This window comes from Coturnix japonica, chromosome 1 (genome assembly GCF_054131305.1).
Source record: "Coturnix japonica strain WE chromosome 1, WE-NBRP24, whole genome shotgun sequence".
Lineage (NCBI taxonomy): Eukaryota > Metazoa > Chordata > Aves > Galliformes > Phasianidae > Coturnix > Coturnix japonica.
The window spans coordinates 114,179,005-114,198,236 of record NC_140663.1 but is presented as its reverse complement, the minus strand read 5'-3'; the positions used below and the strand labels follow the sequence as shown (position 1 = coordinate 114,198,236).

General features: G+C 40.3%; 1 protein-coding gene and 1 long non-coding RNA gene across 14 annotated transcripts in view; one reads left to right on the top strand and one right to left on the bottom strand.

Moving 5' to 3' along the window:
• MID1 (midline 1) overlaps positions 1-19,232 on the bottom strand; it is a 225,851-nt gene that overhangs the window by 84,192 nt on the left and 122,427 nt on the right. For 11 of the 13 annotated variants that reach the window (XM_015887013.3, XM_085531964.1, XM_085531972.1 and 8 more), the window contains exon 2: positions 3,389-4,104. In XM_015887013.3, the coding sequence (XP_015742499.1) occupies positions 3,389-4,048 (660 nt within the window). In that variant the 5' untranslated portion in view covers positions 4,049-4,104. Of the gene's footprint in view, positions 1-3,388; positions 4,105-13,476; positions 13,626-19,232 lie in introns of those variants that run through there. The other 2 variants (XM_085531989.1, XM_015887005.3) reach the window with 2 other exon arrangements.
• LOC146762656 (uncharacterized) lies at positions 4,104-8,317 on the top strand. The gene is made up of 2 exons (XR_014940667.1): positions 4,104-4,257; positions 6,834-8,317. It is a non-coding gene; the product is annotated as an uncharacterized LOC146762656 (long non-coding RNA).

Here is a 19,232-nt window from a genome sequence, read left to right as displayed (position 1 = left end):
ACAAGACAAAAAGCAAAAAATCAACATCAAAAGTAATTAGGCAAAAACATGTTCTTTGTACTATTACACTGCACTAAACATGGGCATTCGCAACTTCTGCTTTTACAACTTTCAATGTTTATGCAGCTAGAAGCTATTTCTAACTTATACCACAATTCTGACCATCACCTCATAAATGCAGTGATAACCAGAATATTTCCTATTCTCTGTTTTTGTCATGGTATATGAGGTTTCTTTCTTTAAATGCATCTGTTTCTATGGCCTATATTTAAAAAAAAAATAAAATAAATAAAATAAAAAAGGCTGTACACTCTAAAACAACTAAAACATCTACAAGCATGTAATTACACCATGTGCTCTTAGTAACCAAGAATGAATTGCTTCTGAAATAAGTGACCTCAGACCCCTCCACCCACAGTAAAAGTTCATTAAGAAAAGCATCTCTCAGGGCTAGAGCAATAGCTGCCAAAGGAAAACACTTTCTCATTTTCAGATGTCCACAATTGCAATTACACCGACTGCTAAACATGCTTTAGCATAGACGTCTCTGCTGGACAAGTATACAGAACTCCTAATTAAAGGGCTTCATTTTTGCCACAAAGGGAGCTAGATTGTAATGGCGTCTATTGTCCTATGCTTAATGAAGGATGAGATATAGTTTAAATAATTAGTAACACCGCTGGATGAGAATGCAAGTAATTAGCATAGTCTGACACCTAGAGCTACACACTAGTTGCTGTTGTTGGCATCAACAATGTGTTGATTTAAAAAGAAAATTGCAAGAAAAGAAAGCATTACATGAAGCAGTTTTGTTTTTCTTCTTTAAAGATACAATTAGCCAACAATTTTTGAATGAATCAACTACCCTATTGACTAGCACGCACTCATTCCTTTAGAATTTTCTTTTAAGATTTGCATAACCCATCTATCACACAAACCCTATGTATTTAAAAATCCTCAGCAACAACATAGCAAGCAACAACCTGTTTTTCAAATGGGTATTTCTGATTTATTTGGACACTGTGTTTACCACTGGCATCCGCACATTATCTGTAACTTAGCAAAGACTAACTGCAAGCTTGAACCAAAGACTTAAAACAGCAAAACCAGCAGTTACTCAAGGGATGGCATTACCATTTATGAAGAAGGTTGCCTCAACATGAAAAGGGACCAGACTGTCTTGCCTGTTCACTGCTAAACAGTGATGTAAATAAACCTAATTCCTTTACTCCTAAGGAAGAAATCCAATCTCCTGAGCTGAAAATCTCATTCTTGGAGTTTAATATATAAAACAGCTCACATTACTGAGATGGAAGGGGCAGTAGGGAAAGCAAGGACGTCAATTTCTGATTGCCTTCTTATGAAAAGAGAATGGACTCTGGATCTGGACGGAAATCATATAGCCTACTGTCCCTGGGCTCAAACTAGTGGCAAAATTGGCGTGATTGGTATCACTGCAGGGATTAACTAAATAAAATAAGTCTATTTCGCTCATGACAAAAAGGATGGAAATTGGATTTCATGTCGGCTAATAATTTCCTGTGTAAACTACTTCCAGGTAGTTTGAGAACAAAGAGAGTTTAAGTCTAAACAAACATTGCATGGATATTATAAATAATGACAGAAATTGCATTTGTAAGAAAGAGTTATTTGATCCAGGCCCACACTAATCATTAAATTAGTACCTGAATTACTCATTGATGAGACTAGTGGGAAGTACTCTATTAGGCTTCTGCCAGGTTTGCTAATCTGGAAAACATCTAATGTGAATGCTGCTTGTTTGTTTGAGATACCCATCCAGAGTCTGCGTAGGCACCTTTGCACAGGAAAGACAGAGATTATGCAAACACACACACATTTTTTTCTTAACCATGTGCAATATTTAGCCAATAATCTCAAATGAAGACACCTGCTTTTTAAAATCTTCTTACAAGATTGACCATATGACATCCTCAAACATACACTTAGCCAATACTGAACTCCAAAGGTATTTCACATCAAGTTGCACATTCCTACTCTTATCAAGTTGAGGAATGATACAGGTGTTCAGACTCTATTAGTTTGCTGAATTGTAGCACCTGGTAAGCATGTAACCTGTTGGATTATTGAAGAGCACTGTAGATTCATGCACCTTCCATTCACATTTAGAGCCGACGTCCCATTTTATCAGTGGCTAAACTCCTAATTATTTAAAAAAAAAAAAAAAAGTACTTCTTCAGAAAAAAACAAATAAATATGTAAAGCTGAAATAACAACTTCTCTTTAAGATTAAAAAAACTCATTAAGGAATGGAAAGAAGCTATCAGGTCCAAGTAAAGAACTATCTTTCATTATATTCATATAATCGTGGGGCATGAATTGCATATCTGCACATGCATAGAGGCACAAAAACCATATGGCATACAGAATTTACCTGCACTCACACAAAGTTATCACCTATGCATGCAGCCTCATATTTTTATCTTCAAGTTATTTAAGAATACATTTCCAGTTAGTTAGATCTTTTAATTCAGTTTCTTCTCACATCTTCAAAACTTATTATGGTTATCTTCGCACTCCACACTTGTGTCTTCTCAACATAACCAAGGAATCCCCCCAAAACGCATGCAGACAAGTACATACAGACTAGCCTGAGGGAATCTCATTAATTCCTCTCTGCTGCAGCACCTAAATCAATGTGTTGGGTCCAAGGCCACTTGATGGGCCTCAGTGGAAGCCTGCAGAGCAACCTGAGCAGGTCTGCATCGTGGCCTGCTGGTTTCACCCAGTGAGGACATCCCACATGGGCCAGGTGGGTGCCAGGTGGGAGGGGTGAACTGTGGAATGCCACAAGGACCTGAAGGAGTTTTTTGGTTTAGTTTCCTTCAGGGCAGCACAGGAGGACTGGGGATGGCATTTGGTTTCCCTAGCTGACAAGGCAGCTGCAGCCCCTGCAATCAGCAGGTATAAATGCATTTCCTATTAGCAGTGATGAAAAGGGTTTTCTGTGATAAAAGCAGCTCGATAAAAAATAAACAACAGCAGAATATATGCAAAGAACACCTGACACTTCCATCAGGGCCTGTGTATGTGTAGCCAACATAAAACCCTGCCAGCTGCCAAGAGGGAAGATGTGGACGGATGCACACAGATAAGCTAATACTAGCTTATTGTGCTAGCAATAGTGTACACTGCATACAGCAGAAAAATCAAAGCGCAACCGAGGAATCTTTCTTCAAGGGAAAATCTGACCCCTTTTTGATGAGCAGAAAGCAGTCTGTACATGCATCTCATCTGATGACAGACCACACACCTGCCTTTACCATGCCCAAACAAGGAAATGTAACACTCAGTAGCAGGACACCTTCCCTCCTCAACACTCAATATGGGGTGTGAGGGCAGCACTCACCTTCAGCTTGTCGTAGCGCTCGCTTAGAGCTGCCACCTGATGGTCCCGATGCCGCCCGACCAGCTTGCACAGGGCGCAGATCAGCTGGTCGTCCGTCACGCAGTACATGTTCACCTTCTCGTCTTCATGCTCCAAGCACATTAATCCCCTAATGTGAGAGTCCGGGATGGGCTCGATCAGCCGGTGGCCAGTGAAAGGCTTCTTGTTGGGGTGCGTGGCTTTCAGGCACTCCTCGCAGTACGAGACCTCGCAGGTCACGCATGTCTTCACTGCCTCCTGGGCAGGGTCCTGGTCGCAAAATTGGCAGAGGACCTTCTCGCAGGAGGACATGCTGTTGCTGTCAAATGCCCGCTCCCGACGGGTCTCGCTGGGGGAGTTGGGCCCACTCACCGAGGCTTTCTGAAAGCGGTCGATGATGTTCTGCAGGGTGACGTTGCGCTTGAGCCCCTCTAGACCGCGCTGGCTGAGGGTGATGACATAGCGGCAGGTGGGGCACTGGAAGGCGGTGATAGACTCCACCGGCTCGTTGGAGGCGCAGTGGGAGACCAGGATGCGGTGCGCGCAGTTGAAGCACAGACTGTGAGCGCAGGGCAGCAGCAGTGGGTCCTCAAACAGCTCCAGACAGATAGGGCAGGTCAGTTCCGACTCCAGTGTTTCCATCTTCAGGCAAAGCTTTCCTGTGGCGTCAGCGAAATCCAGGGAAGCTGATCAGCTATCTGGAAACACATGCAAAATTCGATTAGGCGAGCAACAACACGAGGGGTCAGCCATGGGGGGTTGTCAGCTTCGCCGCAGCTCCCAGTGCTATCGGTCCACCAACAGGGCAGGAGAGCGAGCAAAAGTTCTGAACCTGAACATGCACACGTCAGGTATTTAAAACTAGATGGCTTTTTTTTTTTCCTATTCTCTCTGTTCGCTTAGGAATACAAAGCAAAAGCTCCTTATTCTTTCGCTTTCTCTTTCTCGCTCATGCGACTGAGGAAAGCAGCAGATGTTTCTCTGCACTGCTAAAAAACCAGAATGATTAAAGCAACAAAAAAAAATGATTTTCAAACAGCCTACTACAGCAAAATCAGATTTCTTTCGCAGATGCTGCTTTTGGCTTTGCTAATCCAATAGTAAAACTTTAAACAACTTCACCTTTGTGAAGCGTTGTGCAAGAGTTAGCCCAGAGTATAACAGCCGGTAACCTTACATCTCTTATTGCTATCTTAATTCACACAGTTCTTTTCTCAGGTTGAAAAGCCAAGTAATTGTTATAGCATGGCACCTAGGTTACACATCTGTGTTCACCTGTGTAAATATTTACACCAATATACACAGGGAACAGTGTATCAAGGAAAGCCTGTGATATTTTTCTGTTTTTCATGGATGTATTCATCGTACTATATTAATATGCTGCTCCTATGTATTTGAAGATAATTTGTACCGTACGTATAGGAACGTATGTACCCTATATGTGTAAATTTGGCACATGTATTTGCAGTGAGAGAAATATAGCCAGAGGATTGCAGTGCCCTAATTGAAATACTCCGAGAAAGATGAAGCACAAAAAATAATTGAGCCCAAATTCCTGGTAATTCAAACCCCTGAAAAGAGGCTGCAGTGAGAAAGACAGTGAAAAGTGAGATTTGGTTTGTCTGTGTGCATGCTTTGTTGTGTAAATACTTTCCATGGCTGAAACTCCTGAACTACGCTTGCTCTAGTGGCCTTATTAACCATCTGAGGTGGATTAGGAATCGGTGACTTTTGATGAGATTTTCTAGAGGAGGCAGCAGCGCAGCCCTCTCAGAGATCCTCTAAAACTTCATTTTGCTCCCAATTCTGCTTTCAGCAACACAGAGAGAATGCAAAAGCGTCGCCCCACGCAGCTCTCCCTGCAGAAGCTCCCATCAGGGCCCCATCGCTGCTACGAGCGGACAGCTCAGTGAGGCAGAAGCAAGAGCTACGCTTCACACTCACGGAGCCATACCTCCTCACAGTACAATCTATTTAAGCTTTGTTGCTCATAACCAAGCACAGCTTCAGATGGCACAGCTGCACGGCCCCCGCACTGTAAAGTCATTGTTCTGCTGTGTGAACTCTCGCCTCCTTCCCTGACCAGGAAGAAAGAGGGGCAGACAAGAATCCCCCCAGACAAGTCTTGGTTCATTAAGGGCGAGGAGAGCTGGGGCTCATTAGCAGCCTTGGGAACCAAGCGTGCTTGAACCTCCTGTACTTCATGGCAATTAGAGCATGGGGCGTGGTGGCAGGAATACTACCTATAACGCCAATAGGAACCACAATAAAAAGGGAGATTTTGGCAGGCACAGAGGCAAGGTTCAGAGTGCCCGTCAGCATCCTGCACTGCTTACTTGTGGGAAGAGCAGCAAGGCGTCCATTCCAGAATGTGCTTAGAAATTAGAATACTCTGTCTCTTTGCACTCAGGCCTCCTTTTATTCTGCCAAGAAATTTGAGTGCTTAGGGAAAGGCACTGACCCTGTCATAGAATTCAGTTTCCTGAGTCTTCTGTGATGCCGATATTACTTGAAATGAAGTTCAGTTTGTCAAAGACTAATTCATTTATAACTACCCATCAGATGCCATAATTGCATGGTGCATCTGGTCAAAATTAAAGGCCTGGCAATTTGATCTAAGCAGGAAGACAGCTTCCCTGCTTTCTCCTCTGCCATAGCCACACAGCATAGCAAAAGATTAAAGCATTTTCTGCAAATGAAGAACAGTTTGTCTTCCCTCCTCTTCACTCTCTGTATCACACAAGTCCCAGAAGATAAGAATCTCATTCACATTGTTTGAATCCCTTCCACACCACAACTGTATACCTCATCATCCGCTTATCCTGCGGGCTGAAAGCTGCACTGGAAATGGGAGAAGGGGATTTGGGGCTGGCAGCAGACAAAGTTTTAAGGAGGCAAGGCACCTAATCATTGCTCATCTCTTGGCAGCCTAGTGAAAACCTGCCGACCTTTCTGGTTTGCTTCTTAGGACCATGTTCCGGATATGGGGCTTTCTTCTGTGCTCTCCATTCTGTACAAAATTCCTCCTGCTCTCTCATGTGCCAAAAGGTTTCATTCATTTTGTCTCCCTCTCAGAGCACATTGTTTTAAATAAAAGAATAACCAAAGGCTTTTCTATGTTACTCATCTAAAAGACAGTTGAAAAGACTAAACCAGCAGAAAAATATTTGCATCACTGACTCATGGAAAAGTGTTTGAATCACTGTCATGGCTCTGTCTAAACACCACCATCCTAACTGATAAACCATTCTGATCTATCTGACCTGATGCAACAGCCACTTACTCCTGACTAGCAATGGTGTCAAAATCTGATCTCAGTCTGTAAAATTCTTGGAATAGAAACCCATAAAAGCCTGTCTTCCATGGTAATCAAAGCTGAGCATGCTGACAGAACCAAACAAAGACATTTCCCTGTTTCCTTTTGCAGCTGCTGGTATGTCAAAAAACACCGCAACTGGGAGAGAGCAATGAAGACTTCAAGAGGCACGAAAGAGGGGCTGTATTTTCTGGGTAATCCAGTGTCTGCTCTCTAACTCACTGCAACGCTGCCTTTGCTTTTAAGCTGATGTCTAAAGTACAGTGTGCAGCTCATCCAGCTACAGAATCTTCTAAGCTCCTTACAACCTTCATGGAAAGCAAGAAGAGAATCTACTAGGAATGAGAGAAGCTTCCTAAGAAGCTTCAGTTTCCACCCCAGCTCCTCATGAGGAGTTCACAGCAGGAATTAAGAATATTTTGGTGCACCTTAAATTGTAGTGGCCTCAGTGACATGGAAAGGGGAAACAATTGTATGTTAAAGGAGTGAAGATTTAGGTTGGATGCCATGGGGATGGATGTTCTTTACTATCAGAGTGGTGAGGTGCTGGAACAGCCTGCCCAGAAAGGTTGTGGATGCCCCACCCCTGGAGGTGTTCATAGACAGGCTGGATGGGACCCTGGGCAGCCTGGTCTAATATTAGATATGGAGGTTGGTGGCCCTGCCTATGGCAGGGGGGGTTGGGCTTGATGATCTTTGAGGTCCCTTCCAACCCAAGCCATTCTATGATTCTATGATTCTCAGCAGATTTTAATAATCTTAGTAACCAATAGTTCTATGCAAAAGAGCTGGATATGTACCACATTCCACAACTCCTTGATGTGCCACCTCACTGACAAGCCAGTTTGTTATGTTTTGGTGAATGATCACCAAAATACACTCAAGTAGGTTCAAAAAGCATTTTCTTTTTCCTAGCAATCTGCTGACTTGAGGCTACCACTATATGATTACTACAATAAGGCTATTCTGGCCCGGATCCTCCAAACTCATATATGGGAATGTTCATAAATGTACTCAAGTCTGCAGACTAAACTAAAAATGAAGCACTTGTGGATTAAATGTTTTTCTAGAAAATGCCAATTTTTTCGGTTAGAAAACAAAATATCAAGTTGCCACAAGATGGATATGAAAAGAAATTTCACATGAAATATAAAAAACTAGGTATGAAAGGTAATAAAATGGACTATTCATGTATGCATGCATGTGCCTACGTATCCTAGGTGTATAGTAAAAGAAGATTTACAGTGAACACACATACTTTTCCTGAATGAACTATGGCAAGTGCTTAAGCAGTCTACTATCATAATACACAGCTGCAGTTTTCAAAGCAGCAGTATTTTTCTGTTAAGTGCACTATAAAAGGAAAATTCAAAATTTATGTTCTTGTCATAAAATTTGGCATGGGCAATAAAAACCACTTGCAATTTCTTCTGTTAGCTGTAAAACAAAAAGGAAGAAAATGCTCTTCTTTTGCCATTTTCTATCCCTCTCCAGGATACAGACAAAATTGCCTTGGGAACAACTGTTCCTTTGAACAAATGAATCTGATTGCCTTACATCACATTCAATAAATATTTCAAATGTGATTAAACCAATGGAATGTTTCATAGAGTGTGGTTTGTCCCAAGTCCATTAGATGTTCTACCTTTGGCACCAGGGATGTTGGAGCTGATGAGTAACTTGTGATGCTATCAATTTGCAGCACCACAGCTAGTGAGATAATCATCTAAGTATTGTAATTTGTTTAAGTATTGCACAGGGAACTAATAATCAAAACTCAGATATATTTTTTAAAAAATGTTTAATGGAAACCTCCATAATATTAAACAAAGCAAGTTTCACATGACCTCAAGCATGGAAATACTTGTTTGTCTACTGATTTTTTTTTGTTGTTATTTTTACCTGAGCAGTGCAAATTAATAAATATTCAAAGGGCAGTACCTGTTCAACAGCCTATTATGCAAAAGCACATACAGAAACTGAATAGTTTATACTAGCCATACATTTTCCCTGACAAAAGAATGATTAGTTGTCTTGTCTACAAGAAAGTAACATACAGTATTTCTACAATTTTGAGATAGTTGTTTGCAACACCTAAAGGATATTAATGCAGCAAAAGAACATCTGCCATATTACTTGCAGTGATGCAAAGCCTTGATAACATCTTTCTCCACTTGAACCATATGTTAGTAACAGAATATATTTTCAAAAAGCCAAATCCTGTATGTTCTTCAGTGAGATGAACATGTAACAGAATTTTGGCACAATATCATGTATTCCTCCTCACAGGAGCTAAAACAATAACTGAGCCTCAAAACCTAATAGGTAAGAAAAAAGAAAGAAAAAACCATGCAAAGATCATAGCTCTTAAATTCCAAAGTAATCAATAAATTGCTGATTTGATATTATATACAATGCTATACTGGATGCAATATTAAACACACGCATAAATCTATACTAATGCACATTTGGAATGCTTTTCAACCTTTATTTTTTGTAGTCTTGCAAGTTCTGTAGCTTTGCATACTCTAAGTACAAGATTTAATACTTCCTCAAAATGCTTGAGTGTAATGAAAGCAAAGGATTGTTTAATCCTTAGCACATGAAGGTCAGCATTAGGTCTACAAACATTAGCAGCGTCTTCCTAACAAACTTATGCCTGAAGATCTGTTTCAAAAACCCCTTCTCCAACAAAATTCACACTTCTCAATTAAGAAACTGGCATTTATTCTGGGGTATATCACAGCAATACAACAAGAAATATTAAGGAAGTGGTCTCACACCAAGCCCCACCAGTCTTCATATGGCTTTGGTGGCACAACAAAGCCGGAAATCTCTCAGTTCTAGGAATTTCACTTCTGAAGTGCCTTAGGTGACATGGTACTCTTTATAGCAGACAATACAACTACAGAAATAGCCAGAAATAGTTCAGTATTTTCCTCCTAGACATATATATTCACACACACTGATATGTTTAGTAAAGCCTGGGAAGCACTGGGGCCCTTAAGCTACTGCATTTTTTTAGTGAAGGTTTTAGTGTGGCTTCAAGAAAGCATATCATTCTCTTTCCAGCAAGTTGTCCTATGAATTCTTTCCTGCAGTAAAGGGAGGATCGTTAATACTATTTCAACTCATAATCATCATCTCCATTTAGATAAAAATGCAGAATATAATTCCAGTGGAAGAAGCTGAAAGTCAGTTTTCTTATCAAACACAGTCTTTAAAATAAATAGTAGCAAACAAAGCCCCAGGAACTGTAACAGTTAGGAAGCCATGACCTCACTTGCCAGACAGAAATCTGAATTTAAACTACTAGCAAGCTGAGGGCATATGGTGCTCCTTTGGCTATCTAAAAGCTCCCTGTGCTTATAAAGCAATACTTATCACATTACATGGTGCACTGCTGGCCTCTCACTTCCTTGCTTTCTGCTCCTCACATGATCATTAAAAAGCCCACCAAAGCTTTTTTTTATTATTATTTTTTAAAAGAATAAACAAGCATTCTCAGAGTATACTCTACACATTTGCAAAGGCTACAAAGAGATTCTAAGTGCTGGAAAAAACCTCACCACCCAGCACCAAGGAGTTCCCTTGCTCTATTTGCAGTAAGCTGAGCTGCCAAAGATCAATGGTGTATTTAAAAATCAAGATTGTAATCAGTTAATTAGAAGGGGAAATTAGCTGTGAAGTGTGGGAGTGTGGAGGATAAGGAACAAATTATATCTGTGCTCTGAAGGTAATCTATTTTAGAGGAAAGAGGTAGTTAGAAACCTCTCTCACTGGTGCATGAAGCACTCAGCTCAGGCTTCTTGTGCCCAGAAGCAGCAAAACAGGCACCTGCAGCACTACTGCTCCATTTGGGGAGGAAAAATCATTATGAAGATCCTCATCGGACCCCCAGACTTGCTCAGGTAAAATGGGGATATTTCCCATCTTACCACTGCCACTTGGACCACAGTGACTGTGCTTCTGCTGCTCCACAGAGGAGTACTAAGCTCCCATTCTGTTAGCAGAATTATTTGGGGAGCATTCTTTGGCCCTATAAACCAAAACAGAAGTCTGCAAATACATCATAGCAAATCACAAGTAGTACAAATATTTGAAACCTATTCTTCTCTCTTGCTGCCTATTGGATCCTAGCCACAAAGCACAGTATTCATATGAACTGGTCTTTATCGACTCCCATGGTAGTTAACAGCAAAAGACAGGTATCTTTAGAGGCACCACACATAAACTATTTTAGATTATCTTTAGGATTAAATGATCTGTGCTTCCTAGAACTCATTCAAAATATAAAGAGAACTTGGAGTAAAATAAATTAATCTAAGAAGTAACCATATTCAGCGTTCTTGAGATTTAAGAAGAAGATAGGCAATCTACTTCTATGCTTTTGCTAAAGAATGTTCTTATGAGCTCTGTGATTACTTATTTAGCTAAATTTGCTTGCAAAGTTCTTTTCTAGAGTACCCAGTTTCTATCATTCTCTACTTCCAAAGATACAAAAGGATGCATGGATATCAGAATCAACTTGCAGGTATATACTGACTTGCAGTATTAATCCAAATCACCCCAAATGGACAGAATGGTCCATTATTGAATATTCTGACCCTGACACAACAGGTCAACAAATGAAAATGATGAGATCAACTGAAAAGGAAAAGAAATGCTGAGCTGTGAAAAGCCTACTGTTCTGCCCCTAAGACACTCAGGGGTTTGGCATCCCAATTCAGCCTTTTTGGTAAGACCATGTATCACTCACAGTGAGATGCAAAGTCAGTCTTCATTCCTTGTTTATATGGCAAAATCCTAAAGTGGCAAGATTCTCTTTAACCCCTCTAGAAAACTAAGTCATGTCAGCTACAAAGAAACTGAAACACTTTATTGTTTGCCAGACGCACACCCGCTTGTATTTTATTTCTTAAGAAAGTGTTACTTAACAGAAACATACCACAATAAACCCTGATGATCTCAAATATTTTCCTCTTTGCGTTTACATTCTTTAAAGGTGTTATCCTTTAAGGGCTATTTAAAGACCTGAGACAAACCAATCATTAAGTGTAACCACATAATCTTGACAAACAAGTCTTCCATAGACATGCCATGGCAAAACTTCATTGCTTCAAGCTAAGAAATTAAGACCAGCAAAGAGTTGCATTGTATCAGCAATATAATTTGCAGCTCAGAAACCAAAAGGGTAAATAGCACTAGTTCTTTTTAAACTCTCCTGATGACCAACCAGAGAGGTGCTCTGGGAATTGAAGCAATTTAGGAAACACAGTAACACCAGTTTCTAATCCATCTTAGCAAAATGATAAGAAAAAGTGATCCAATTTACCTATCCTTCACTTGATATAAACCAGAAAACTGAACAAAAGCCAGAAGCTCCATTATTAAATTTAAGCTCGCTCTCCTAAGAGAAGTCGTCATTCTAAGATGTCATTATACAACATCTCTGTTGATTGGAGTCCCAGCCCTGAGTCACAGGTTCATACAGCTCTTTTCCTGTTCTCAGAGAGCTCCTGATCTTGGGAGAAGCCTTGCCACATAACCTTACAAAAATAACAGAAAATGCTTTTTTTTCCACTATCAGGATATGGCTAACTGTGCTATTGAACATGCATACACTTGCACAGATGCATGCAGTGGAAAGGACCCACTAACTATAGATATTTGGACTAGTTACCAATTTACTTGACAACCTCAGATTAATCATCCTGCAGCCAACCTTTAGTATACGCTGAGGCAGAAAAAAGAGGCAGCTAACATAACCAATCACTTCTGAAAAACTGTATCAAGACCCCAGAAAGGCCTCTTACTTAGAGGTTATCAATATCACTCAGAAAATAGCTTACTAGCTTTTAAGACACCATGGAAGGAGAAAACAATAACTTAATTACATCCCTTTGAGACCCTACTCATCAAGAACATATGAAGTCTCACCAGTTTATTAAAAAAAAACCTTGAATAAATTGTCTGCTTCCTGTCAGTTATCAACTAAGTCACCCCTAATATGTATTACTAGCATATGTTTGCACCATCTCTAGCCTCAACCTTTCTTTTCTGGGAGCTTGCTAAGTACCCAGTTTAACGCTGGCCTGAATGTCAGCTTATCTTGTCCTTAGAAACCAGCTCACTTTGAAATATTGAACTGGGAAAAATGGCATTAGAAATTCTCTACCTGTGGACCATCCCTGCAAGTATACTAGTGCCAAAAGTATTAAAAAAAAACCAAACCTCTGAAGAAACACCACAGTCTCTCGGCCATCCTACTTAAGTTCTAGGTTACATAACTTCATCAGTTGCAAATAAATAAATGGGATTTGAAAGACTTTGCTCAAGGAGTGAAGCAGACTGTAGGGAATTACTGTATTTTTTCCCATTCTTCTTGTGTAAACACACATCTCAGCCTTCATCTGTTCTTTTTAAAAAGAATTATAATGTTCCAGATGTTGTTAACACTATGAAGATGCTAATGCTCACTTCAGCTCTCTAACTTTTCATGCTTCATGACAACAAGACAACAACAAGTGCTTGTCTGAATACACAAGAGATAAATACAGACTGCCAAAAAGTTCCCTTCCAGTTCCCTCCCCTTTCCCCCACATTTCTAGTACTGAAAACAAAATTAATCATAGCAATAGACCAAAGCTCCACTCTTCCTGTACAAACACTGAACACCTTCAGAAATGCTTCCCCAGTCCCTTGCAATGACAAGCCCCCACACTCCAGCACTGACCACCCCACAGGTACCCACCGCTGCATCCCGCCCTCCTCCTCCCGGCTGGGCCATGGCTGCAGAGATATGGACCGTTGACCCTTCAGGAAGTGTGGGCAGCCCAGTGGCAGCCCCCGTCCCAGCAATCTTAATCCCAGTGCTGCCTTTCTCCTTCACTGTGAGGCAGCGGCAGCTGGAGCACAACAGGAAAGCCTTCCCTACAATTGCAGGAAAACCCGCTCCACCTAACCACCTCCGCCAGCCTGTCAACTGCCCTTCTCGCTGGGCCGGCACTGAAATACCTGCTTTCTCTTTCTAGACCCAACCCAAAGAGGGTGAGGAAGCAGGGTCCTCTATTCGAGCATCCAGCATTTGGCCTGGAGGCCAGAGGACGGGAGGCCATGGGATGGCACCACCACACAGCCAGACATAGGGCAAGCTCAGTCCCAAGAGCAATTAGCCTAGTGCTGAGTGATGAGGGAGCAGCAGCGCCCAGATGGTAACAGGAGACTGGGGCTGTCCCAACCTGCCCCATGCACAATGAGGGTTGCAGAAGGCTGCGTTTATTGATTTTTCCAAATATTACTCAAAAACTTAATAACAAACTGAGTCCTGCAGGAGTTTACCAAAAATGGAGATGATATGAAGGAGTACAGTGCCCAGGACCCCATGGACACCCTACTTTCAGGTGAAATGACAGAGGATGATAGTTGCTTAACTTCTTCTTGTGTTTTGTTGTTGTTGGTTTGTTGGTTTTTTTTTTTTTAGCTAAATTTGCACGCAAGCAGCAAACTGCAACAGCAAACTACAAATGCTTCATCAAAGTGCCCAGGAGGAACCCCCACTGAAGTCAGACCAGATGTTTGGTCTCCAGTAAAGGTGTTAAAAATTCATGCAAAGTGGAAACAGCAGGAAAGAACTGCTTCCTTGTGTTCGCCGCTTTTCATGTTCCAATGCCTTCTTTCATACAATGCTAACACGGTAAAGTGAAGCAAAACATACCTCAGAGGTTTGAGCACAAGGATGCAAAGCCACAGCCTTCAGTCTTTCTTCCGTGGAGTGAGCACTTTGTTCTCATTGAAACAATAAACAACTGTTGTGATTATTTAATTTCCTATTCATTTCATTCACTTGAAACAATAGACTGGAGCCCTCACATGTGCACACCCTTCATAAGGTTTTTTAAAGGTTTCTCCAGGCTGTGTCTTTTAGCATGCGAGTGGAATGTCAGCTCATAACTGGAAAAACGAGCGTGCAGAAAGCAAGACAGATGTGCAGAGGGACTGTGATTATTGCAACTTTTTTTTTTTTTTTTTTTTTTTAATGATATTAAACGTCCATGGGTAATCTAGAGTCAAATCAAGTTCTAACCAGCCTAGCAAGGGTCATAACTCAAGTCCAAGCTGGATGGATTTTAGATTCCTCAGCTCATATCCTATCCCTGAGTTTCATTAAACAGCATCGCGCAGTTTCTTTGGACCATCCCTCCAGCCATGCTGTCTTACATTCATCCGGGTGCATTCAGGATCAACCACTGTGAAAACTGGTGTTATTGGCAGGTGCTGTCCTGCTGCTCTGTTTTTCCATACTATAGTTAGTCCAAGCTTTTCATGCCCTTTGCTAGCGGACAATCAGCCGCAGTCTGAAACAAAGTTTCAATAAACACACGGCCTTTTGTAGTGAAATGCAATCTATCACAAAAGTGACACAAAGCAGGTCCAACAGCTGAATCTACTGATACTTTTACCTTGATTTCTGCATGCATACTTCTTCAGTTCATCATGTATGTTTTAATGGGCAACACTGGAAGAAGCTTCCAAAACTTATCTGGATCTGTCTATACACAACAGTATGTCTATGAGGCTTCAGTGCACTTATCACTTCACATACATGAGAATGCACATGCACATGTGTGCAAGTATCATCAGAGAAGTAGGTTGATGTATCTAATCTTAACAAAACTTAAGTCTCAGATACATAAACGAGGATTGTTTATTGAACCACTGTAACGTGATCATGTTTCATCATGTGTGAATTCTTAATAATGGATTTCTGGTGACACTATCTGTAGAATTTATCTTGGTTTTTGTGCAGGCTTCTGTTTCTTCAGAACACAGGGTCAGCTCTGTATGGGATAAATTTGTCCTATTCTTTAAGGGGGTATTCAGTAGCATGCCTCGTATTCTGCACACCCTATAAGCTACATTGTATAGTAACCCAGTATTATTTTGATTACAATGCTCCTTGCAATCAAGAAACACAATACTGCAGGAACTGGAACAGATTGACGATAGGACAGAAATGAGCAGGTGTCCAACAGGACTGTAAGAGGCCCTATTTCCACAAAGCATCCAAAATGCTGGGAAAACATGATAGCAGGACCAACTGTGAGAAGCAATTTCATTTGGACACAAAACTCTACTCCAGCTTCACTACTGTAATTCCCTGAAATATAAGCACTCAGTGTTGTTATTGTTGAATCTGGTTGTCCTGCTCTGGTTTTGGAAATCCAGAAACTGATACTTCTACTTGTTGGTTTGCAGATCCTAACACGCAGCCTCAGAAATTCTGTCTTTAATGTTCCACACTCTATTCTATGTGAGAAAATTCTCTCTGCCACTTATTTCATGTGCAGTACAGAAACACAAACAAGGTGTTTATTTTTATTTTTATTTTTATTTTTATTTTTATAAGCTCAAGTATTTGTGGAATTGTATTTAATCTTATTTTGATGGACAGGGGACATATTTTTAGATTGATAGGTGCTGCTGCCAGATACCAAGCAGCTGAACTCCAATCAATCCATTCACTGTACATGGAATGCAAATGCCATAGCATACTATAATGAGATCATAGGAGAGATCTGTTCTAACATTAGCAATTTAAACAAATATGCTAATATGCCTGCAGCTTATCATACTCTCACAGGCAAGCCAGAGAGCAGACTCATAAATTACTTATGCTATGCAGCTAATCACAGGATCTTCTGATGAAGAAAAATAATAACAATCAGTGCTTTGATAATGCATCTGCATTCTTCTCTTTTTATAACCAGTCAGTACAGAGGGTCTGATCCACAAGACATCTACAGCTCCCTTGTTTGTTGAGCAGCGCCAAATTTAGAGCAGCCTCAGCACTGTTCTGAAATTACATCAGAACCACAGGGCTCTCGTAACTTGGGCAAGTACCTTCATTACATTATTGATTAGTCCCTTCCTTGCACATTCCAAATATAACAAATGGAGAAAGCAGAGATGCTCCCATCACTTATTCAGTGTCTGTACCCTGTGATTTTCTCGGTGTATGAGGGACATATATTATTATTAAAAATAATTAAAAAAAATTAAAAAAAAACAACACAAAAACAACACAACATAGTCTAGTTCTGTGGAAAAAGTAAAAAAATGTCATGTCAGCAAGAGCATCTCACGTGATGCAATTTCAACATCTTCTTAATATTACATTGTTTCATATGAATGCTTATTGCCAATTCTCTTTCAAATGGTTGTCTAATATTAATTGATCTTTGATCCATAAAAGCCCCTCCTCTGTCACATGAAGAGAAATCTGAAGATAATGATAGGTATTCCCTAATGGTTCATCTGCATTTTACAGTGATATTTAAATATACTCTGACTTCGGCCCAATAATGCACACTACAAATGACCCACTCTTAATGCTCTCTGGAGAAAGGTAAACCTTAATTTCAGTACCAGCACTTGATGCTGAAACAATTTGTGCCTCTCTAGAGGAGCAATGGGTAGTACCTGATTCATATCAGATTATGAAATATCCAGTTTCCCTTATCATCCTAAATGTCAGAGTAAACCACAAAGAGAAACTCTCCTCGCTTCCAGTACACACCAGCCACTTGTAATCTTGGGGATAGGTAAAGCAGGGAGAGGGAAAAAAGCTATTCACGCCCCATTTTACTGTTACATGCTTTTAACATTTCCCTGTGAGCACTGAAGCCATTTACTTAATGCTGCATGTGGGGGTTTGGATAGAGAAAGTGAAGATTAATTACTCTGTTCCAAATTGTTAGATGAACGAGACAGCGCTGAACCGTAATCTGCCCCCTTGAAAGTCGCAGCAGGAATGATCGAGGCAGGTGCCTGAAAATACCAAATGGTCCAAATTGTTAAAATAACATTTAGAGACTATCAGTGTGCAACCGTATGCTTCTAAAACAAGAAAAAGGAGAAAAAACAAACAAAAAAACGAAAAAAGCATAAACCACTTCACAAATGAACTGGTTCATTTTTATGTCTTCTCCTGCAGAACAGCTGAAAGGATTGTTCACCTGTTCAAACTCAAGACAGTGAAGATTTGGGTCTAAAAGACTAGATATGTGCAATTTGGATATTGCTCTTTATCATGCTCTGAAAACATTCCAGGTAACTGTAACAAGCTATTTGGTTAGTGGTTAGATTAGGTTTTGAAGTTAATTGTTTTATACTCGCTGCTCTGTGTAACATTATTCATTGTGCTTTCTACATAGCTGCCTCTCGGAGGAAAGCCTCTCATTCTACTCAGTTAACTATGCTGAAGCAGTAAGCATTCTGTCAAATCACTCTAGTGGGGACTGCTATCATCTCACAGTGCTAAGGCCTAACCTCTGCACTTTGTCAGTCCTTCATTTCACTGTGCTTTCAGATCAGACTTAAAGAGGAATAGATTTATACAGGTGAAAACAAGGCCAATACATTGTCTCTATTTTCTGCTGAGAAGCTAATGTCCTTGCTGCTGAAAACAATCCAAGCTTTGAATTTAAATTCCCTTAAAAAAAAATTGCATTTTACTCAGAATTCCTGAAAAAAACTGCAGAAAAGTTATCAAGAACAATAGGTATGAAATACCTTAATTAATCTTGATAATAAGCCACAATATGTTATCTTTAATGACTCAAACACTGTACATTCACAGCTAAGTCAAACTACATTTCTCTTTACCATACATGATTCTTACATCATATGCTTTGTCTTAACAGAAATTGATGTGTTCCTGAGCAACTACAAAATATTTTCAAAGTCGCATAACTCTCTTAAATTGTATGTGGCCAAACTATTACTTTAATTACAAACCTAGCAGTGCATACTAGAATCTGTGATTTCCATATTAATAAAATAATGTTTCAAATGATCAGCAAAATCATGAGATGGATTTCTGACTTGTTCATTCGCACGCATGCATGTGAACAGCAGCTGAAACTTCAGTCCTCATTCCAACTAAGGCCATTGTTCTGTGGCTTTCTTTAAAGGAGATGCCTTCCCACCGCACATAGAAGTGGGGATCACACTGCCAGACACGGAGAGATAGCATCAGATACGTGAATTTCCTGAGAATGCTAAATAAAGCTAAGTACATAGATAAATACCCAGAGGATTAGAGACAAAGCAAGTATATGCTAATAAAATGGTCTTTAATCCCAAGGGTGTATCTATTGTCTTCCAGGGAAATTCTCCTATTCACTGTACCAAGTGTATTTAAAAATGAATGAAGACCGTGAGCAAAACGAGCTGAATAGCCTTGAAAACTATTAGTAAAAGAAAACTACCTTTTAATAAAGAACATTAGCTCACACAAAACAAAGCAAAGCATCAGGGAACTGATCCTTACTTCACAGCAGAGGATCTGTTGAGTGGCTCACCTGCCTTTTACATTTGCTAAAGAATGCAGAATCCAAGCCCTCAATTTGTACGGAAACACATACGACCTTCTGTTACTCTCCTAAAGCTTTATCAAGTGAAGAGAGATAACTATTTACAAATGCAAGTCTATAAAAGAAGATGATT